Here is a 24668-nt window from a genome sequence, read left to right on the forward strand (position 1 = left end):
TAATTAAATAGTGGTGATTTATAATCATTCTCTCCAAGATTTTGTTGTAGTAGTTTGTAGCAGTTTTTGTTTGTTAATTACTACTCATTTTTAGTTCTATAGGCCAGTATAAAACACATCCGTCCATATTACATCTGCTGCTCTCTTTAAGACCTTCCCTGGAGCAGACCGTCTAGTTTCCGTAGTAACTACTACAAAACTATTGCTCCTGGGGTAGCAGGAAGAAAGGAAATGCGGAAGAGAATTAATAAGTTGGGTAGTTGGAGGATAAAATGTTACTTGAGCTACTAAGAACTTTCTCCGCTTCCTTACTTGCAAAGGTACTTAACTTTTCAGAGTAGCGCTTCCAGCAGACTAATACCCTCTTCTTTGACCAATGTTAAGAAATCCCTCTTCTATCTTCCATAATCATGACTGCCCAAAGTGGAGCAAGACAGTGTACACATTCCCATTCTTTCCGTCCACCATTCATTCTTTCCGTTTGACAGTTGTGCCTGACATGTGATTGCTTCTGTCTGAAACACAAAGCTTTGCGAGTCAGCCTAAAATAAACACTTCGTGCACTAAATGATCCATTCAGTCCAGTTGATCTATAATTTGAGATTTTGTGTACATGTATACCTTAAGTCATACCTCAGTAATAATGAGAACTTTTCCTCTTTGGAGTGATTCTCATACCTAACTCCAAAGAACACTTATTTTTGTAACTGGGAAGAGCAGGAATCCCTTACTGGGAGTAAGAGAATTGTTTGGAGAATCCTAGAGTGTTTACTACCAAGTTCACTTTCCATATCGAAAATACCTATTTTGCTGTCTCTCCTATAGTTAAGGAGGATTTGGAAATCTGATCCAGTGCAGGGTGATGTCGGTCTGGGAAGGAAGACTGTGAGCCCTCTCTCCCTTTTTAATATGAGAATTCGAAAGCAGTGGGGAAGTGATGTTGGACCTATCACAGCATTGCTAACAGACAGCCTATTACAGTATTTAATAAAAACAGAAACAGCATGCCTATCATAGGCTAATAAATCCTACCTCCTGCACGCTTTAAAACAGTATGAAGCAGCTTTAACGGAGCTCCAGATAACTAATTTCAAGCATGGCTGTCTAGCGTGCCTGTCACTCCTATTGTCCTTCCAAACTCTTTCAGACATTTTGAGCAGGGACAATTAAAGCTATGAGTTAGAAAGGGTTGTGACATTAATGGTCCACAAAGGCTTTAGGCACAAGAGGTAATGATGATTACCGGTGGCTATTTGGAGGACTGCACTGGATCGCTGTCATTAAAAATTAAGCGTGGCTTTTGAGGAAGATGTGACAACTACCGGAGGTAGGATTTGCATGTAAAACAAAGGAATCTGTTGCTGTTTCATGCTTTTTTGTTTGCTCTGTGGCGTGCGGATCGTGAATTGCAGCCAGGTGCGGAGTGAGAAGCAGGAAGAGGAGGGAGAGGGGAGTGGGAGATGGTCTGCTTAGAGCAAAACACAGTGGATAGTATTATGTTTTATGGCAGAAATGCCTCCAGGACAAAGTGGCTCCAGGCTTATAGCCTGCTGAGTGTACCTTCCACTCTGCTTTTCCTGTGGAGTAGAATGTTTAGAGGTCACGAAGGAAACACTTTGCCTCTTATCTGTGGTGCCAGCTGGGCTATTGGTAGGGCTAAGTGAAGACTTTGGTGGGTGGAAGGCATAAAGGTCCAAGAAAAATAAAGAGGAAGCGGTCCTTAAGATTTGAAACCTGTTAGATAAATATTTTATTTCTACAGTCAATGTGTTTTGATGGTCAGAGTCTGATTTTTTCAAAGGGGAAATTGGAAGATTACGACAAATTTCCCTGACAAAGAACTACTTCCTATGTAATCTATTATAAAAGAAAATTGGCTACCTTCGTCCGTTTTGCATATTGAAAGGCTGACCCACACTGTTTGGGTTCATGATTTTGCTAAGCAGAGCAAGAGTTTTCGACTAAAAGAAGGGGCTTTCTCTCGGTTCCTGCTCTTGCTTTTCAACAACTGCCGGGGCTGCAGAAGGAAATGGTGATTTGTTAGAGGTTACGGACTTGACATTTTACCTATTTGTTTTGTTTTGTTTTGTTTTTCAAATGAACAGCATAAAAACACAATTCTCCTTCAAAGATGAGAGGGGCAATTGGGTTCCAAAGTCCAGTGGATAATGGGTAGATTTGCAAAGGAACTTATTATGCTGCTTTGTACTTTATATGGGATCGGTATAGCACAATCAGAAAAGGAAATGTCAGGAAATCACAAGCTGAGATTTCTAAGGCAAAAGTACAATGATCAGAAACCAGTGTTTTCTCAACTTGATGTATGGTGCAAATTTCAGTCTTTGTCATTGCATATGACCCTCAATGTGAAGTGGCAGAAACATAGTAAGTGAATTTCTCAGTGCTGTTGTATTGCTTCCCCAGTGGACTTCACAAACTCTGAGCTGTAAAGATGTTGCTTTATATTCTGAAAAACTCTATATTCTGAGGCATAGATTGGTTATAACGAATGGCAGATACATGAAATAATTATAAATTTATAAAAGAATGCAATATTCTTCAAATGCATCTAAAACTTCCATACTAATGAAGAATTAACTAGAAATAAAAGTGTAAGACAATTAGAGTATGTTTGTTTTCAGCTAAATACTGCAATTAAGGATAAGTAGGGCTTTTGCTCTTCTCTGATGCAGTTGAGTTTGTGTATTTGTGAGCTTCTGTATATATACTGTAATCCACATACAAAGTTGAAATCATTGCCCCATAGTAGATGGCATCTGTGTTAAAGTTTCCTGTTTGTTTTTCCTAACAGTGTGGTGGATTTTACTGAACCAGCCGAACTCTCTTGGCTGGTCTTTACGTGACCAGACCACATGTCCATGAAATGACTGTATGGAATTCTTGGTGCATTTGATAGCTATGACATCGTTTTCTGCTTCTATGTGGCCAGTGGAATGTGTGCCCTTGACCTTGTAAAGTCCCTTCTCCAGCCAATTGACCTCACCAGTCAAGAATGCATGTATAGAAAGAGAGAGCTCAAAATACACAAACAAAAATACACACATACATTTTACTTACTGTTGTTAGAGGTTTAAAAATCGATATTATTTGTATTATTTTCATTAATTTCATTAAGGTTAAAAAGACTTTCACTGCCTCTGGTCTTACCAATATCTTCTGAATCTAATTGCATCAAGTATTTACTTTAGAGGCAATTCGTGCCATGAAAGTTGTCAACAGGAGAAATTATTTTGCTGTGGTTATGCTTATAACACTTTACTGATAAACTAAAATGAATTTTTACAATTTTCACAGATTGATGAGGAAAAAGTTTCCGTATTAATTCTTGATGATATATGTGTCTGGACTGTACGCCCACAACATGAAAAATATAGAGGAGATATGGTGCTTGTTTTTCTTCTTTGTAAGCTGTGAGGAAAGCCAAACCAAATAATTTAGTCAAAACAATCTACTTTGTATCACAAATTAATTTCATTGCCTGTTTACATTGGTAGATATTAGCCAAAACATTTTGAGATATCTTTTTCTTTCAGCTTCTGCTACATCTAGTAATAAAAAACAAACAATTCTCCAGCTATGCAAAAAGCAAGTCTGCAATCCCCCTTGATATAAAAAATAAGCACAGCTTTAGTCAGTCCTGTTTCCTCAGTCCCCATGGGTAACACAGCCATCGTATCGTCACCAAGACACTTAGAATCCAGAGTTGTCCTTGTTCTCTGTCTCTCTCATATACACAGACAGTCATCATCCTGCTTTATTGGAAGATATTGGACCAGATATTTCTCAAATTAACACAATCTTCCCTTTGATCATCTCTCCTTCTCATCAAAATATAATTAAAAATAAATCTTCCGAAGATATTTCTGCTATTATATCAAATAAAAAAGCAAACTGCAAGAATGTATATAAAATTTGGTTAATGCATATGTGTGTATGAAAAAAACTAGAAAAAAATGCATCAAAATGTTAACAGCAGTTATCTCAGTGAGGTGGAATTGGTGCATTTTATTCTCTTCATTCATTTGCACGGTTGCTATATTTTTTTCAAAGAGCATCTATTATATCAATAGCAAGAAGGCATGTCATAAAAGTTTATCTCTAGCTCCTGTTGCCATCTTTGCCCATGATCCTCCTGCATATCATGTACCATGTCTTCACCTCAAATTCCAAAGTCATTTGCTTGTCTAAGAACGACTGATTAAAGATGCCATTCCATTGTCAAATCCTCTTCATCCTTAGGTTTCTTGGTACTTCATGAAAAACAACATTGTCCTTTATCAGGGACTGACTCCTACCTCTTAACTCAGGTTTCTGAAATAAAAGGAAAGAGAGAGTGTGTGTGTGCGTATGTGTTGAGTGTGTGTGTGTGTGTGTGTGTGTGTGTGTGTGAGATTTCTCCTTATTTTGTAAATAGAGACTTTTTCAATCTCCTGCTGGTTCCTCATTATTTCCTAAATCTTTAAGTGTTGGAGTGTTCCATGGATCAACTATAAATTTCTTCTTTATCTATACTTAAGCCCTAAATGAGTTCAATCTAGTATCAAGCCCTCAGAAACTTCCCATATACAGAGAGCTCACAAATGCTAATCTCTAACCTTGACTTTTCCTCTAACTTCCATACTTACATATCCAACTACCTACATAACATTTCCACTTAAATGTCTTACAGACATCTCACACAGGATATGTTCAAAATCAAATTTCTGAATTGCACAAAATGTCCTCCTTCTATATTTTTCTCCATCTGTGTAAATGGGAACTTCACCATTGCACTTGCTCAGACAAACCTTGGAGTCCTCGGTGATCCTCTCTTTCTTTTGCACATCACAGGAAATCCTAGTGCCTCTACCTTCAAACTATGCCTAGCTTTAATTGTTTCTTATCATTTCCAGTGCTACCACTCTGGACAAGTCGCTACCAACTCTCACATTATTACATATTTTTCACAGTTGGTCTCTTACTTCTGCCTCCCTTCTCCCACCCACACGTTCTATTCTCTACCCAACACCGGTGGTCATTTCAATATTGAAGTTAAGTCATACCTTCCGCGCAAAAGCCTCCAATGTCTTTCTGTATGACTGCAGTTAGAAGCCAAGGTCTTACAGTGGCCCGTGTGCCTTGGAATAATCTGGTTCCTCCCTGTACCCTTCTGCTACCACTCTTTCCCATTCCACTGCCACCATGCTGGCCTCCTGGGCTAGGGCTAAAATCCACCAAGCACTCTCAAACCTCAGAGCCTTTGACTTGCTCTGCCTGCTGCCTAAAGAATTCTTCCCCTGCATAGTCACTTGACTCAGTTCTTTACTTTTTTTTCAGGTCTCTGCTGAATGTCAGAAAACTTCCCTGAAAACACCTTTCAAATCACAACCCTTTGCACACTTCTTATTCCCAGACAATGCTTTCTTTTTCTCTGTAGCATACCATATTATCCCCAGGACATTACATGCTAAGATTTTATTGTCTATCTTCCTTCTCCTCAATTGTAAACTCTATGAAAGCAGGAATTTTTATTTGCCTTCTGAAGTATTCATAGCACTTACAATAGGGCCTCTTATGCAGTAGGCACTTAATGAGCAATTGTCAAATGAATGAACAAGTTGTTCAATGTAGGAATTAAATGTTTTCCTTCATCAAAATCCATTAGTAGCATTAGATTCCAAGTATAACTTTTTCAACTTGAGAGTCAGAGCTCTGTGTCATAACACTCTGTTGCTTTTTCCAAAGAGAAAAATACTGAGCACCTTCAAGAAAGTTAAGGAAATTTATCAAGATGGTTTTCTTTCCCCTCCCTGCACAGGAGGGGGGAAAAAATCACATCACTGATTCCAATCCATGTCAAAGCAAACGAAAATTCAATTTGTCTGAATTTGATCTTATCCAAAAGATGACTTCTATTTCAAAAAGGACATTTTCACAGATCTCCTATACAAATGACTGTAAATGTTGACATGTCCTATATTTTCTTTGCTCTCCCCTGGTGATAAGGAAAGGAATGGTAAAATCAAGTTGGAAGGGATGATTGGGGTCAGTATGGCTTCCTAAGGGTACAAGCCCCAGTAGCCTGTGCAGCAATAGGAACCAATTAATACTAATCAATAATCGTACTGTTCATTTACACTTTCAAAATCAGCATTGTACAATCTCATAGTCTGTTAAACAGTGACCTATCTACCATTTATACATTTTTTAATCAGTTAAAATATAATACAATAATCTTATTGTACAAATTGGATGTAAATAATAATATCCAATATTTCTAGAATGTTTTATAGTGTCAAGAGGTTGTGTGATGTGAAAAAGATGCAGCATCAGAGATAAATACAAGTATTAAGACAAGATAAACTTGGTTTGAGTCTCACTTCATGTTGTTAGATATGGGTTCTAAATTTCTTTTCAAAGAATTAATATCAGTATGTTCAATTATTTGCCTTCTACTTTTAAACTTAACTTCCTCGTAAAGCAACCTTTTTTGATTACCTGCTCCACCCTGACTCATTCTGATCATCTGCTCCACCCTAACTCATTCAGATTGCCTACTACCTGCTCTGACCTGACTCTCCCGCCGAAGCACTCACCCTGTCATTCTCTTTAAATTAGCCAATCGGAATTAGTTTATCCTGTGCAGTCTAACCCTAGCCAATAGGGGAACGACACAGCAGCAGGGGCCACATGTCGTTCCCCTCCCTTGTCCAAATGTGTGCTCACCATTGCTCCATCTGTAAGGGTGCACCCTTCTATAGAAGTAACTTGCCTTGCTGAGAATTAAAAAGAAAATTTTACATTCGAGTGCTATTCCTTTTGTAGCACCGAAACTTTAAATATAACAATAGCTACATGATGTTGAGCAAGTTTCTTAAATCTTACTGAGCCTCAGTTTCCTTAGTGATAAATGGTGATGGTAATAACCACCTGGTTGGGTTGAAGATTAAATATCATAATATATACCACTTACCCATTAGAATAACTGGCTCAGAGGAGAAGCTCAAAAAGTAATAGTTATCTTATTACTATTGTTATTCAATCTTCACAGCATAACTCAGCAGTAGATATTATACCTTCCATTGAACAGATAAGAAAACTCAGAAGTAGGAAAGTTAATCAAATTGCTCAAGGTCAAAGAGCTACTGTGCTATCAAAATTTAGTCTCTATTCAGCTGTAAAGACTCCTGATAAATAGAATGTTAGATTAACTGTCTTTAATGTATTTGATGACTGAACGCTACCAGTGATTAGGGGGATTTTTTTTTAAAGGAAGAATCTAAATAATAGAATTGTCTTTCATATTTGAACAATGCAGGTATCTCATGTGCTCTTTCCCTAACGAAAGTACACTCAAACTCCCAGGAAACAATTTGAATGAATGCAAACTAACAAATTAAGAAAGCCCTCTCTAGACATGCCATATCATGGAGTATTAGAAAACCAGTTTCACAGCCCTGAATATCTTGGTTTGAATCCCAGTTCTGCATCTTGCCTGAGTCTTCCTTTCCTCAGCAGGAATGTAGGTAGTAATTGTATATTATTCATGGGGTCACAAGGATTAAATGAAATAACCTGTGCCCAGGTGTCAGCACCATGCTTGGCACAAATTAGTGCATAATGCCTTGACCCATTTGTATGAAACTATTATTATCGAAGATGAAACTATCAAGTTGAATTGTGTTTATTATAATACTGCGAGATTCAGTTTAAAGGTCTCCTTTAGTTTTTACTTCTTGGTATTTCATGTCTCCAAATTCATTCAATAGATGTCATTTAAGAGTCATTTGACCAGAACCAGAAACCAATTTTCCTGAAATGTATGACATTTGCTCATTTCTTATTAGACCCAAAATGAAAGAAGCAATTCTGGAAAAATCAAAGAAAATGTCTGCCTCTCTGAGATACCAAACCTAATTTTATAATTCACATACGTGGGACAGAACTTCAACCCAGTGCCTTCCATGGGCATTGTCAGGCTTCAACTTCAACATGTCCAGTGTCTTCACTCTGTGGCTGCACTGACAGAAAGCCTGAGAAACTGACCAGGTGAATGCACGATCATACAAATGACCTCAGTGCACAACGTGCATGAAATTGGCAATTAGCCTCATCAGTTACTCTAGATTTAGCATGAATTTTTGAATCCAAAGGGTGTTTCATTTAATCACTCAATAAAAATATCACTACCTCCAATTAAGCTATTTGGAAACTTTCAAATCCTGGTCTACTACATAGGTTAAACTTTCCTTTTCTTTGGTCAATTCTGAGCTTCATTCTGCACCAAATAACTTCTCAAATTTCTGATTCCTGAAGCTTGGTAACTAATGGTTGAATTTTGGGGGATGTTTTCTTTAACATTTTGTAATTTCTCAAATCTTCCTCTGTAAGTGCAACTGGTCCCAATACTAATATCTCTCTCCAAAAGTGTGTATGTGTCACTGTCATAAAAATGTCACAGATTTTTAAGATTTGATTTTTTTCTTAATCTTCACAATATGTTGCTCCTTTTTGTTGCAAGAATACTCTGTGCATGGCCTTTATTACACTATGCTATGATCTTTGGTTCACTTATCTGCCTCCTTCCACCCCTCCTTAAACTGTAAGTCTCTGAAAGGTTAAGGACTAGGTCATCATCATCACAGTACTTTCAGTGCCTAGCAGAGCTCACGGCAGTAGTTAATGCTCAATAAGTGTTTCTTGAAAGAACAAATCAATCATATCTATAGTATATTTCTTAGTGTCCAGTTTGACCTAAAAAGGGTAAATGCCCACATGGTCAAAAAAAATCATACACCTCAGAAATACAGTACTGCAGGGAATTATTTTATAATAATTAAGCCCTGGATCTGCCATGGGCTCACTAACCTCTCATTCACCTGTTCTCTCACCTCTTCTCTTTATATTCCCAGGCCCACATCAAATGCTCTTTTTGACTGTTTTTCCCTCCCTTCCTCTCTGCTGTCTGCCCACAGCCACTACCCTATTTTTCTAAAGCACATGGTGGGAACTTCCATTCGAAGCTGACTTTGAGTTTGACAGCCCAGACAGCAAATGCCTAAACCCCCTCCTCATCAAAGCCAGGGTGACAGATGAGCCTGGGTGAGTATTTCAGCTCTGGGAAGGGGAGAAAATGAATCAGCAGTCAAATGTCAAGTTTGCTGACTCTTTAGGAAAGAAAGAGAAGATACTTATAATACTGGACAGGAGGGCTTTGGCTTACATTTGCCAGCTTTATACTAAATAGGGAAAATGTCAGCTGAATCCCACATGTAGATTCCTTGTCGTCTTGGTGTTTTCCTGAGTGTAAAATTAAAACTCCAAAAGATTCTGGACATGAGAGCTCATTTTCAGTTTTCAACAAATCTAGCTGGTGAACAAAAACATAGGCAAGTAGTAAAATATGCAACTAAAATTTTAAAGTCTAATTTTTAGCCAGATAATTAGGTTGCAAACTCATTGAAAGCAGCAATGATGTTTTTATAAATCTCAGGTGACTAGAACTATATTAAAAATATACAATAGGTTTTTTTAAAACAATTTCTTGATTGATATATGCCCTCCTCCTCACCCTATCCCCTAAGGTAAAGCCATGTTAGGGAAATCAAGAAAATGTCTTATCTTTATTTACCCGGCTGCTTGACTGAGGCTTTAGGGTTCCAGAAACCACACAAGTTTTAATTCCACAGAATCCCCTTTGCACACCATGGTGTAGAGAGGGCACTTATAGAAGGAGAAGGAGATTATAGAAGGGGAAGGAAAGAGCAGCTTGTGAGTTCTGATGTTGTCTGTTTGTTTGTGGAATCCTGTCACTCACAGGCATTTCTATGATTGGAAATCATTTACAAAATTAATCCACATAGGATTCTTACTAAGGAGGATTCAATTTGGAAATTTCTTGAAATAAAGCCCTTACTACACTATGTGTGTCTGGGAATGTCACTGACATAGTTCAGGACTTCATAAATAATGAGTTTGGTTTTGTAAGACATTTGAAGTCTTTTCTTCATTGGATTTTTCACTGGAAAGCTGGTAAAGGTCAAGCACCTGACTCCATAACTCATCCACAAAGGTAAAATATCTCTCAAAGTAAAACTCTGAGAAAGTTAAAAATAGCCAGCAATTCAAATGCAAATCTAGAATCTTTCTTGCTTTGCATCAGATGCAGAGAATCATTCCGGACATGCTGCATAAGGCACTTTATGAGAAGGATAGAGAAGCAGTTGGTAAATCTTGCTCATGAGATAATTCTTGAATGTCTTCAGTTTGGTTCTGCATAAGCATCTGAAAATTTCAGACTACATGAAGAATGTATAGCCCATGAAATTGAACTCCTACAGAAGGATTCTATTTCTGTAGAAATGCTGGAACTATTGGTTGTCTCTGGATTGTTTGTTTGTTTCCTACTATATTTCAAATGAGGAAATTAGAAGAAGGGGGAAAAAAACCCTGACATCCAGAAGAAAATAATACCTAACTTTAGAGGCCACATTTTAATCACGTTTTAACAGGATTAGTCCCATTTCTCCCTCTCTGTGAAGATGATCATTCACTGGTTTAACTTTGCTTCATGGTGGTTTTATTCGGTCCTGTGTGGTGCTTGGGAACAGCCATGTGAGGCTCTCTGTGTAGATAACTCAAGGTAACTGTTTGCTTTGAAAACATAAAAATAGAACAGCACAGGACTCATTTCTCTGTTGGAATGAATCAAAAGAAAAGTTGAGAGAGAGAAATAAAGTTTATGTATAAAGGAGAAGGAAGGTTTAGATAACATATACCCAAATATGAGAAAATTGTTGTAGGTATAGAAAACATAACAATAGAACTGGTACAAAGAAAACTGGCTAGAGAATGTCTGTAACAATCTGCTTCTCAATCTTCTAGGTCTATTTCCCCACTGACAAGCGGATTTAGTGTTTGCTGAACTGAAAGTGAAAAATAAATAGTATAAAGAAAACAAATGTGCTCTGATTCACATGCCTATGTGAAGAAAGCTGTCTTTTTTCATATAAGCATATAAAGTTGTAATTTTGATTTCAGGCACATGGTGGTATTTGGTAGGTTCATTGCAGCTTACATCCTAGTGAGAAGTAATAAGAAAATTAATAAACAAGATAAAAAGGAAGCTATTTACTTCACCCCAACCTATGAACATCCTAAGGTGTCTACACATTTTAAAAACTCATTCTCCATCCTACTACCCTTTAAATTATAGCCTATTACAGGGAGTAAGTGGGGACCATGCCCTGACAGAGTGTCAATGTGTCTGGAGGGCAAGGGTCAGCAGCATGTATTTGGAAATAAGGCTAAAAGGTAGAAAAGAGCCATGCTAGGTAAGACCTTACAGGTCACACTAATGAGTTTGCTCATCATTCTAAGAGCAATGGAAATCCATCCAAAGTATTAGGCAGGGGGCTGACAAGGTAGTTGCGCTTTCCAAAGGTATCTATGACTGCAATGTTGTGATCAAAATGGAGAAGAACAAAAGTGGATGCCAAGAAGCCAGAAGAAAGGCTACTGTAGTAATCCAGATGATGCTAGCCTAGCCCAGGCAGCAGGGAAATGGCAGAAAGACAGTCAGAAGAATATGTGTGTGTAAAGTGCTATATTTGAATACGTTCCCAATGATCATGTGACAGAAACTTAACCCCCAATGCAACAGTGTTAAAAGGTGGGACCTTAAGGTGAGTAGGTCATGAGTGCTCTGCCCTGAAGAATAGATTAGTGCCATTTTCACTGGAGTGGGTTAGTTATTGTGGAAGTGGGTCCCTAATGAAAGGACGAGTTTGGCCCCCTTTTCCTCCTTCACCTCTCTGTTATGTGTGTGCACTCTCTTGCTCTTCCGCTTTCCACCACTGGCCCCTTGACCTTGAACTTCCCAGCCTCCAGGTGTGTAAGAAATAAATCTCTGTTCTGTATAAATTACTCAGTCTCAGGTGTTCTGTTATGGCAGCATAAAATGAACTAAGACAGAAAATCACTTCATAGAGTTGCTCATAGACTAAATTTGAGATGTGGGTAGAGAAAGAGATGATGTCAAGGATAACTCTGTATTTCTGGCTTAAACAACTGGATAGATGGTGAGATTATGGAACATTGGAAAAGGACTAGAGTTCCCTTTCATCAAAAAACATTTTAAAATTATGTGTGTGTGTATGTGTAAGTGTGTGTGTATGTATATGTATATGTGTATGTATGTATGCATGTATGTATATTCTTCAAATCCTCTCTTTACTTGACTTGAATGATGTTTAACTATTTAACTTCCCAGGTTCTCTCCTACTTTATAGTTCTTTTTTTGTTTGTTTGTTTGTTTGTTTGTTTGTTTTTTTGGAGGCGGAGTCTCGCTCTGTCGCCCAGGCTGGAGTGCAGTGGCGTTATCTCGGCTCACTGCAAGCTCCGCCTCCCGGGTTTACGCCATTCTCCTGCCTCAGCCTCCCGAGTAGCTGGGACTACAGGCGCCCGCCATCTCACCCGGCTAGTTTTTTTTTGTATTTTTTAGTAGAGACAGGGTTTCACCGTGTAGCTCAGGATGGTCTCGATCTCCTGACATCGTGATCCACCCGTCTCGGCCTCCCAAAGTGCTGGGATTATAGGCTTGAGCCACCGCGCCCGGCCCTTTATAGTTCTTTTTATCTTTTCTCCTTTCCTGGATTCTTTATCTTCTCTTACTCTTTAGAGCTTTTTTGAGTAATTGCAAATATCATCCATCCACACTTAAAACCCAAGCCATCTCTCCAGCTGCAACTTTGCTCTTGTTCTAACCCAAGTCATATGTCTACTACCTATGTTGACATTTCCCTGCTGCTGCCATCTTTAGACTTCAAAATTCACTTGGCAAAATTAAACGCTTATCAGACCTAATAAATCTACACAGTCTCATGTTTCTATTCATTGTACCACAAATCTTCCAGCTATTAAAGCCAATAATTGTCTTTGAATCCTCTTCCAATGATAGACCTAATTGACCTACTGATTTTTCCTTCAAAATATCTTTTGTTTCTGTGCCTTTTCTCTTCATGGACAAATAAAGTCCCTTTATTGGCACACTTTGGTTATTAAGATAGTTTGCTAAATAACCTCCTCAACTCTACTCTCATATTTTTCAAAGTGGTAGTTATTGAATCACCTGCACAAGAATTATCTGAGGAGCTTTGTAGAAATATCAATTCATGTGGCCCATATTTAATCAGAATCTTTTTGTGTAAGGCCTGGAAATTTATCAAATACTATAGATAGATCTAGTATATATTATACCTTTTGAGAAAAAAATGTTCCAATCTCTTTCTGCCCTGGGTTTCTGCTGCATAGATCATCCAAATGAATAGTTTCAAAGCATGACCTTAAGCATGGGACTTCCTTCATCACAGCCATTGGCTCTCACTTAACCAAGCAAATCAAGTCTCCTAGGACTAGATGTCAAGACCCTCTAATTTCTGATGGCCAGATGAATTTCTAGCCTAATCCTTACCTCCCTTCTCTCACTCTGTTACAACTAAACTATACTACTTGCCATATCTCAAACATGCCTATCATGTCTTTATACCTCTGTCCCTGAGCCCCATGCACTTCAAACCTCCAGAAAAGGTCTCTTTCCCCTCTCATTTTCACCTGTCAAAATCGACCAATTCTCAATGATTCCTCTTAAATAAAGCCTTCCCTTAATCCTTTCCCATTTTTCCTCTTCCTTTTCTATTCCTTTCACTCCAAGCTAGAAGGAGCCTTTCCGATCTTTGAACTCCTTTAGCAGATTTTACCTTTTGGTACTTACTTGTCACATAATTACATGTATAAGTAAGTTTTCCTTTTTGACTTCTACTTACAAAATTGAAGACAGGAACTATGTTTTACGAAAAGATGAATTGATGACTAGAAAGAAAGTTGACCTGAGTTTAAAATCCATCTAGTGCATGTCCTTGGGCAAATAATTGAGTTCCCTTATTAAGTGAGATTATGTTACTTACTTTATAGAATTTTGGTCAGTATAAGTAGAGGTATCTTATAAAAAGATGAGCAACATGAAATGGCAAATATTTTATTTCCACTGACAAAGTGGAAATTTCATTATACTTGGTGGTTCTCTATATTTTAGTATCTTTTCTTTAAAATATTAAAATATATTTTAAAGAAATATTTTAAAGAAAAGATAGTATATAAAAATATATACTATGCCTTACATCCACTTTACACGTCTTGCCCACTGAATATATAAATGAATATAGTAATGCTATTCTTATTAGCATGAAGAGAGAGAATTAGAGAGACTCTGAAATAGAGAGAGGTGAGAAAAGAAGGGAAACTCAATCTGCCTCAGGGCTTACCTTGCCTCTTCCTTTCTCTTTTCTTTTTTTTTTTTTTCTTGAGATGCAGTCTCACTCTGTCGTCCAGGCTGGAGTGCAATGGCACAGTCGTGGCTCACTGCAATCTCTGCCTCTCGGGTTCAAGCGATTCTCCTGTCTCAGCCTCCCGAGTAGCTGGGATTACAGGCATACACCACCATGCCCAGCTAATTTTTGTATTTTTAGTAGAGATGGGGTTTCACCATGTTGGCCAGGCTGGTCTCGAACTCCTGACCTCAGGTGATCTGCCTGCCTCAGCCTCCCAAAGTGCTGGGATTACAGGCGTGAACCACCGCATTGGGCTGCCTGTTCCTTTTTCAAAGCAGGTGAGCACACAGCAGTTTTAACAATAAGCTAAAGCAAGCTCTTTTCTAATGAGAAAGTTCTGTTAAATAAAGGTCAGCAAGAAAAGTAGCAACACTCATTGTCTCTTGTTTATGGTCCATCTGAGCATCAGGTAAACTTGCTCAAATTTCTCTCCTGTGCATTGTTATTTTACCTAGAGTTTACCTAAATCACATTCCTCTCTACACTGGCTGGAATTCTTTGTCATTAATCAGAATACCAATAATGTTTCCAAATGTAACTTACAAGAAAAGTATGCATTTTTTTTTTTCTTTTCAGCTATCTTTCCATCCCCTTGCATTATTTACGAAAAGAAAAATACCTCTTGACCAGTTAACTTAAAGGAAACTCTTACCTTGATAAGGTCAGTGTTGTGTTGGCTATACAAGTAAATTAACTAAGGAATTGATGTCATTTTCAGGTTCTCACTTTAAATCTTCAGACTTTGCAACCCCAAGGAGAAATTCTTTGTCTAATACTTCCTTTGTTAAAAAATAATTTGCCCCACGAAGGCATTACATTAAAAGAGGTCCTTGAGGATTATACATTATTCAAGAGGTATGTCAAGTTCCCAGGAGTTAGGAGTGAGATAGTGAGACAAATACCATGCAAAGGTACACAGTGCTTTGGATATTTTCATAGAAAAAATGTTACTAACAGAAGCTAAGAAAAGAACAAAGCTCTAAGAAGGAACATCAGTATTAGCAGGGTTCCAATCTCTTTTTTGCCACTAGTGCGGCAATTATGTGATATTGAGCAAGTTAGCATCTCGGTGCCTCAGTTTCCTCCTCTGTAAAATGGGATCGGAATACCTGCCACACAAGGGCTTCATATAAGTTAAATGAAATCATGTATGCCACATGGCTGGCCCAGTGCAGCACATAGTAGCATTTCAATAAATGACTCCTGTTTTTATTATTAAGATGAGAGTGGGTAATCATGTCAAATATTACACAGAATTCAAAGAAAAGGCTTTGGATTTTGTGATTTGGGATCTGAATTCAATGACAAAGTGGGAGACCATTTTCCACAAAGAAGATAAGCACCAAAATCAGGTTGCAATGACATTAAAGTATTGAGCAAGTGGTGAGGATGTGGATTATTCTTTCCAAGAAAAAATATTCCCCAAAAGGAAAGTAAGAGTGAGGGCAGTTGACAAGGGGCTGGTGAGGATGAAGGGACAGTACAGATGCTTTTTCTTCCCAGAGGCTGGCTGTGAGGGCCTTTTGGTAGTTGATAAACCAATATCTTATCCTATTTTGTAGATTGCACATTGAATTCACTCTAAATTTATCTCCTATTGTTCTCACAACTCTGCGTGGTGAGCATCACCATCCCCATTTAGGACAGAAAAACTGAAGTTAAAAAGCATTGAAAGCCCTATCCCAAGTCCCATGACAAGTAATGGCAGAGCCAGGATTTCCACCAACTCCTCTAACATAAACTGCAGGCCACACTGCCTGACCTAACTGTGAACCCATCACTTCTGCCTTTCGAACTTTCTTCACTAAGACATGTGCATTTCCGGAAAGGATTTGGAGGGAAAATCCTTGGAGAAATAGTTGTTTGTTTTAAGGTGGCCACTGCTAACAAGTCCTTAAAAATATCCACAATGTTACACAACATTTATTGAGCACTTTGCAGATGGCAGACAGTTTACACAATAATATCAGTTATAGCTTGTGAACCTTTATTAAGCCAAGGATTGTACTAGGCATTTTACTTGCATTTAAAGTTCAGAACAGTCCTAAAATCCCTATCATGCACTTGAGAAATCTTCTGTCACTCAGAAAGCATGATCAGCTTGCCCAGGGTCCAATATTCAAGCTGAAGCCCACCAGACTGACAGACTTTCAAGTATCCCATTTGACACCTGCTGGCCATTTGGCACACTTTCTCCCTAGGTACCAGTGTGCACAAGCCCCAAGTGTGCAGGTCTGGACTGTGAGGTCCCAAGAGGGCCACACCCAGAGCTCCAGAACCCAGAAGAAAGCACATGACTCACACACAAACATCTGGAGCAGCTAACCCAGGCAATATGCTTTCCTGTGGATCAAAATCTATCTTTTGTCTTTCTATATGCACAAGGTAATGCATGGTGCTGGTCCCCATGCAGACGCTGACCAAGGTTTACAGATACGATTCTAAATGTCGACTGTGGAAGAATGATGTAACAGCACTCCCACCACAAACTCCCACACTGAGGAGTTGTGAAAGAGAAAGAAGAGTCCAGCAAAGAAGGAAAATGTTTTATAACAGATTTCCTATTCTTTTCTTAACATATCATCAAATTGTTTCTCTATTTTTCTGCAGTTTTATTTTTTGAATAACCCCCCCACCAAAATATGCTATTCTTTTGCCACCATCTCTAAGACAATTCAGTTTGACAACCCATTTCAGACAAAATACTATTATGCCTCTATTTTATTTACCTAATAATTTCAATAACTCTGTATATCAATGGCAATATAAGCTTTATTTTCTTTCTGTCTCATTTCCCCAAAATCAGCCTTGATCTCATTAATGTGATGCATGGGCTGTTTTTCTATAAAATCACCTTTCCCAAAACTAGGTAGAATTTAGACCACAGTTCTTTCCATCTCTATTAGTTTTTAAAATATATATTTGTAACTCTTAACTCAAGCAAATATAATAAGTATCCTTGCTTTTGCTTTTCTCTAAATCATAAGAATTCAAACCATCTATTATTCTAAAATTATTATAATTTGTATTCAAAAGCAGTGTCCTAATAAGTCACATATTTTAAGCCTCAGTAGTCTGCTAGATTTGTGAATAAATACCATAGTCACTTCTGACAGCCCCCATAATGATGCTTAGATTTCTCTCTTTGCCAACTAGTGCAGAGTTTGATGTTATTTGTGTTTCGAAGGCATAATAACGCCTAAGGGTTTCTTACTGGTAGTTCTACAATAAAGATAAGCAGAAAAAAACTGCCCTATGTTGTTATCTTAGCTGGATTTTTCTCACTGCTTGTCAACATGCTTCCTCTGCAATGATACTGCATTCATTCATAATCACAAAAGAAAATCAATTTTAATAAAACATTAAAATGAAATTTCACCCGAACCTTCACCTGAAACTTGAACTTCTAAATTGCAGCTCACCTAAAGTCAGTTAAGATTTACGATAGATACACAAAATGTGAGGAAGGAAAAAGATTTCCCTTATTATCCTACCTAAGTACCATCTGGCACCATGCTAGAAAAGAACCCAAAATCCTGGTTTGCTGCTAGTCTTAACCTGGATATGTTTATAAGATTTGATTTAAAATTTTGAAAAACGAACTGAATATTGGCCAACACAGACTTTAACAATGCCCACTGAAAACAAAATTAAAAGGCATGGGCAAGCCACTCAAATGCAAGAAATTATGGGAATTGTGACCCAGACACAGAAAGAGAGTTTTTGGCTGAAGAATGTCACTCAGCACTGAGCGTTCTCTGATCAGCTTCAGAGAGATTTCAGAGAGATTCCTTTTTTTTTTTTTTGACAGTCTCCCTCTGTGGCCCAGGCTGGAGTGCAGTGGCACCATCTTGGCTCACCGCAACCTTCATTTCGTCTCTTGGGTTCAAGTGATTCTCTTGCCTCAGCCCTCCCAGGGAGCAGGGATTACAGGTGCACATGCTACCACGCCCAGACAATTTTTATATTTTTTAGTAGAGACGGGGTTTCACCATGTTGGCCAGGCTGTTCTCAAACTCCTGACCTCAAGGGATCTGCCTGTCATGGTCTCCCAAAGTGCTGGGATTACAAGCAAGAGCCATCGCACCCAGCTACAGTTTCTATAGTACTGGAGGATTGTTCATATCAGTTTTCCTAAAAATAAAAGAGGGAATGAAGGTAAGCAGAGAAAAAAATGCAAATAATTAGACAAAACCATTGAAAAGAAATATACCAGAGCCAGATTGTTTTAACAGAAACTATTCAAAGTAATAATAGCTAACATTTACTGATTACTTATTATATTTATGTGTCAGGTGTTACGCTTACATGATTATCTCATCTCATCCTGATGATAAAGCTATGAGGTAGGTTTTATTTTTAATATCTGTTTCTCAGATGAGGAAACTGAGACACAGAAAAGACCTTCAACTTCTTCAAAGTTACAGTTAACAAGAGTTACGGCCTTGATTCAAGTTCAGCTGATCCAGTCCTGATTCCAGAATTTATATACTTTATCCCTATTGTAATAAAATTTCAAACCACTATGCATGTAAAATCATAACCTTCAGGGGATATGGTTGTAGATACATTTGAATCAGCTTTTAATAAGAATTCAAACCTGAAATATTTATCAAAGTCAAATCTCAAAACTTCATTTGGTACCAAAGAACCATGCCTATTGTCATCTGGTGTTATAGAATGGAACTTCAAATCATAGTGATATTTAGAGAGTTCATAAACATGGGTGTTTAAAGAAGAAATTTTTTTCTCTTATCAGTGTCACCTAGAACCTTATTAGAAATGACAATTCCTTTCTTTCTTTCTGATGTAGAACAAGTGACCCAACTTGCAAATTAATTTAATTCAATTCTTTTTAACATCAATTATCAAGCCCCTTTCAGAAAAAAAAAAAGCACTTATGCTTTTCCTTCCTCTTAAAAATAAAGAACTCAAATTTGCATTATTTCTATGAAATAAGTATAATTTACATTCAGAAGTCAGTAGGCTAGTAAGAAACTAAGGTTGATAAACAGACTAGACAATATGTTCCCTTACTCTCAAGTTGCTTGCAAATTAGTATTGATTACTACTCAAAGGAAAGCACTGTCTCGGTTTTCAAAAGCATATGGGTCTTGTGTAAGGACATGGGTCTCTGCTCTCTGCAAGTGACTTTATTATGGATAGAAGTTGTCTAGAGAGGACTTCACAAGGCTGTCAAACTAATCCTTCCTTAGCAGGTAGCTGATAAGAACATATGACCAAGACTATTGTTCTTGTCATTTAAATTGGGATTAGTAAAAGTTGATGCCTTCAGGATGAAAAGAGAGGTGATAGAAATGGTGGCCTGACAGATCAGAGGAGCTGGCATGTTAGAAGAGTGTCCTCACACATGGAAAGCCCCCATGCTACCTGCTGCTCAGGTGGACTCTGCAACTGGGAAGTTCCAAGAGCAATGAGAGTCAAAAGAAAGACTGAACAGAACATTTTACTCTTTCTCAATAAAGTGACTCTTCATCATCCACAAATCTTCCCCTAGCAAAAAATTTTCTTCCCTGTGCCGCGAACTCCTGTTGTCTGACACAATACCCAATTTAATCTAATGGAATCACATGAAGTTAAGAGCGTGAGCTTTCACACCTGGGATTTGGCCCCTGTCCTCTCATTACTAGCTGTGTCATCTTGGGCAAGTTACTTAAGGTTTTCAGCATCAGTTTCTACATCTATAAAACGGGTGTTCATAATGTTTATCTTGCAGGTCTTTTGGGAAGTTTGCATGAAATGACATATATAAGACATGTGCTCATATGATGGGTGAGCAATCAAAACTAGTCATTGTTACAAAAGCATGGGCTATGTTCACAAAGCCCTATTGTTACTGTTCACTTTATGGTGAATAGCCATTTCCACTGTATTGCAGTTTGTGGGGAGGAGGCCCTGTGAGAGGAAGAATGGGGAGATATTTTTGTTTACTCAGATAGATTGTAAGTCCCTGATCCTTGATACTAACTACATCCAAGAAAGAATATCATATCTGACATTAAGGGCCTAACCTAAGTGGTGGAGACTATACACATGGTGCTGTATTAGAAAGTAGAATGTGCTCACTGTTATACCAGACTCACAAAGCAGTTTGGGATCACCAAAGAGGGGAAAGCTAATTTTGACCAGGAGTTGAGGATGCCATCATGGAAGCCTGCATATTTGATCTGTGTCTTAAACAAGGGATTGAATACAAATTAGAAATAAGAAGGAAATAGACACCTCAAAATTTCAAAAGCAAAACAGTCACAACTTGGGATGCATAGGATATGGAGAGTAAATAGGAAGAAGAAGAGTGAAAGATAACCAGAATTTAGAAGCCCAGAAAACTGGAAGGACAGTGCTGACTGAAGTTCAGCAGGATGTCACAGAGAAGGGGTGAAATCAGTAGATGATAAACTCAGGTTGAGTTTGAGGTGGAGGAAGAACATCCAGATGAGGCTATATCCCGGTGACGTATAACTTACAACTCAAGAAAGAGAGGCAGATTTCAGAGTCATTTTCATGGATGTGATCATTTAAACTTAAGCAATCATTTTAGGGGAGACAATAAATCAATAATTTAATGGCAACTAGTATAGAACAGTAAGAAGCAGCTATGCTTTGGGGACTCACAGACACACAGTTTTGTTTGTTTCTTTGTTTTTTGTTTTATGTTTTTTGTTTTTTGTTTTTTTGAGACGGAATTTTGCTCTTATTGCCCAGGCTAGAGTGCAGTGGTACAATCTTGGCTCACTGCAACCTCTGCCTTCCAGTTTCAAGCAATTCTCCTGCCTCAGCCTCCCAAGTAGCTGGGATTACAGGTGCCCGCCATCACGCCTAGCTAATTTTTTTGTATTTTTAGTAGAGACAGGGTTTCACCATGTTAGTCAGGCTGGTCTCAAACTGTTGACCTCATGATCTACCTGCCTTGGCCTCCCAAAGTGCTGGGATTGCAGGCGTGAGCCACCACGCCTGGCTGACATATAGTTTTAAAGGAAACTTTGTGCAACTGGGAAGGAAACCAGGTGAATGCAGAATCACAGATGCCAAAGGAAGAGCAAATTCTATAGTGGCAAGGGTGATTGGGAATGTCAGGCCCTAAAGAGAACCTGAGTAGCATGAAGCATGAGGACTGTGTATGCCACACGGTGACTGCATAGAAAGCTGTTTCAGGGCTACCAAGGAGCAGAACCATTGAGAAGGTAAAGTAGGAGAGAGATGCATAGAATCGTAGCTTGAGGGACAAGGGAAGGTGTTTTATTAGGATAATAGAAGCCTAAATACGTTTGCAGGTTGGAGGCAAGGAGCCAGTAAAATGGATTAAAACTGAAGAATAAACAAGGATTAATTAATCAATCAAGACCTCCAGAGCATTGGTTGTTAACCCTTTCTTAACATAAAACTCACCTAGGACCCTTATTATAATACTAACATCTGGTCCTGATTCTGATCAGGATTATTTACTAGTTTACCCAGGTGATTCAAATCTGTATCTAGGTATGAGAGTCACTGACTTAGAAGAACTGGACATTGGATTAAGACCACTATAGATGGTTATTTTGCAATGACAAAGGCACTCTTTTTCCTCTGAGATGAGGGTAGTATAGTACTGGGGTGGAGGAGTAAGAAAAGGATGAATTAAGAGCAGAAACATTTAGAAAGACTTTGAAAGAATTCTTGATGAATGGCTTCAAACCAAGAAAGTAGAAGGTGAGATGCTTACATTAAGGGTGCAAAAGTAAGATTGGGCCATAAAAGAAATTTAAAGCATTCCAAATAACTATTACGATTTCCACAGAGATAAACAAACTGTCCCATTACTGCTTTGTTCTCTCTGCCCTTATTAGTTGGCCATGCCTTTACAAAGAAAGGGCATTACTGTGTTTCCTGTTACTCTTATGAAAAAGTGAAAAAGAAATATTATAACTGGGGAAGAGCTAGAACAATAGTAACGTTAATAGAGCCTTAGTGAAGACTTTCAGTAAGGGGATCAACAATAAGGAAATCTAAGCAGTGCATTGAGGTCTCTGTGAAATCACTGAGAATTCATCCTTGATGGGATCTTGGAGATTATCTCACCCACCTCCTCCCATTTAAATTATGAGTAAACTAGGATTCAGGGAGATTCTGTGATTTGACCACCATCAAACAGCAAGTCAGCAACACCAAGAGACGCTGAAATGAAGCGTTGGAGCCCCACACCAGTGCCTTCAGCTCCTGCACACACTTGGCCTCCTGACCTCTGTCATGAGGTTCCTGGTTAGAAATGGCTGTCGTTCTTTTGGGAGGATTAATAAGAAAATCTGTATGTTGCTTTTAGCCTTTCACAAGAGAGAAAAAAAAAAATGTTCGATTTCTTCTTTATTGCTGTTATTACGTGAACCAGACTGAATTGCTGCATCTCTGAAGAGTTTCCCATTTTAACCCACGTCAATTTTAAATTGCCCATAGAATACACAGATAACTGACTGTAATAATTCAGTTGCCACACTCAGTACATTGTTTGAAATCCAATGAAAGGCAAAAGGAAAACTTGCAATCCTACAGAATCAGCAGGATAGATCCTGCAAGCTGTAACAGGACTTATTTGAATTAATTAAAAAGGAGCTGGGTGTGTAGTAACAAGATCAGTGGGTCTCCTCTGCGTGGCTACAATACAAGGGTAGGAACTGCAATCCTCTGGGCCTGGGGTTTTTTAAATCTGTAAAACAAGATGAATAAGCTAGAACACTTCTTCCAGAATTAAGTCTCTCTCATTTTTGTCTGTATTTTAATTTTTGTCATCCCTCCACCAACATTTCTAAAATAGTTAAAATCAAACTATAAAGACTATTTCAAGGATCATAGTTGCAGGTTTTTTAAATTACAAATAAATTTATGGCTCAACTTCAGGTTCCTTATCTGTAAAATAGAGGAGCGTTGGTGTAAATACTCTAAACTCAGCTCTGTGCTTCAGTGGGCTTTTCACTACCTTTAGTTAGTTGCACTAGGCTGGTTGCTATTTACTTTGCATGGTTGACTGCTCTCTTCCCACACTGTGTGCCAGGAAGGGCACTGCACCTTGGTACAAACGCTGCTGGGCACCTTTCTGTTTTCGTTCTTTGCTTCATCCTATACAAGTATGCAGTACAATCTTTGGTTGTTTCATGAGCCCTGGGGGCATGTTGGAAGGAACTGAGAGAAAGAGCAACAAAGCGGCGAGTGGTGTGACAGGGCAGCATGCGCTGTGGGTAAGCTGGACTCACCAAAGAACTGTGTTTATTTTGCATTCATCTCCATGAATTAATAAAAAGAATTAGTGACACACAAAGAGAGGAGAGGCTACGATTTAAAAGAGCTGTATTGGTTTAGATGTTTTGTAAAATGATTACATTATGGAAAAGTGTAGAAAATGTGATATTTCCTGGCTTTGGAACTATCTGTATGACTATAAAGTCAGGAGTGGAGGCACATGAGGACTTGTGGGAATGGTTTCTTTCACAGGAAAGTGATTTTTCTTTTCTTAGTTGGATTTAGGGTTATTCTTGATTCTAATGCATATTTTCTCATATTTTAAAAGATTGCATGATGTTAATTCACAAGTCTCAGATTTCAACTCTAATATAATACATTGGAATCATGACTTTTCTCAGCCTTTCAAATTCTCAATTATTTTACTATCAGAATTTTCTTGTATTTGAACAATTTTTTAGAAGAAGCTCTGTCTAGACATGCAAACTGAGTTGGAAAATGGATATAAGCATCTAAAAAATCTTAATTGTTTTAGGCAACAAGTGTCTAGTCTTCACTGGTGTTAATTATCCAAATATGTATTTTATGTCACTAATTAACTTTTCACACGTATAAATTGTCTTACGAAAACATTTAACAACACTATTATTATTTTCCAGGACTCGTTTTTCCTCTGCATACTAGATCACAGTATTTTTAGTGATGAGAAAATATATACAAATTCAAACTGACAGCAATTCATGAATCTCTAATATTCCAATATGCTCTGGTATATGTTGTCCACTTTGCAAAAATGATTATTAATAGCCTGGCTGCAAAATTGTTTAAGAAACATTTCATTTTAAATTAACCATAATTAATTTTTTCAGACTATACAGATGCATGAAGTTCATTTTCCTTGCCCATATTTAGTTTTTCCTGTTTAATAAAAATTATATATAGTATATATAAAATATATATTAAAACAATATATGCATATTTATATATTCCTTTATGTGTATGCAATATATTTATTATATATATTATACATATCCCTTTTATTAAACA

At 37.9% G+C, this 24668-nt stretch overlaps 1 protein-coding gene across 3 annotated transcripts in view; it reads left to right on the forward strand.

The window, feature by feature from the left end:
• The first annotated feature begins 851 nt into the window (after window positions 1-851).
• Window positions 852-24668, forward strand: part of KCNMB2 (potassium channel subfamily M regulatory beta subunit 2) — a 305097-nt gene continuing 281280 nt past the window's right edge. For 2 of the 3 annotated variants that reach the window (XM_011958650.1, XM_011958651.1), the window contains exon 1: window positions 23336-23620. Coding sequence is in view for 1 of the 3 variants with exons in the window: in XM_011958651.1 (XP_011814041.1) it covers window positions 23610-23620 (11 nt within the window). In the remaining 2 variants the exon portion in view is untranslated. Of the gene's footprint in view, window positions 1328-23335; window positions 23621-24668 lie in introns of those variants that run through there. The other variant, XM_011958652.1, reaches the window with a different exon arrangement.

Source organism: Colobus angolensis, unplaced genomic scaffold, assembly GCF_000951035.1.
Source record: "Colobus angolensis palliatus isolate OR3802 unplaced genomic scaffold, Cang.pa_1.0 Scaffold470, whole genome shotgun sequence".
Classification (NCBI taxonomy): Eukaryota; Metazoa; Chordata; class Mammalia; order Primates; family Cercopithecidae; genus Colobus; species Colobus angolensis.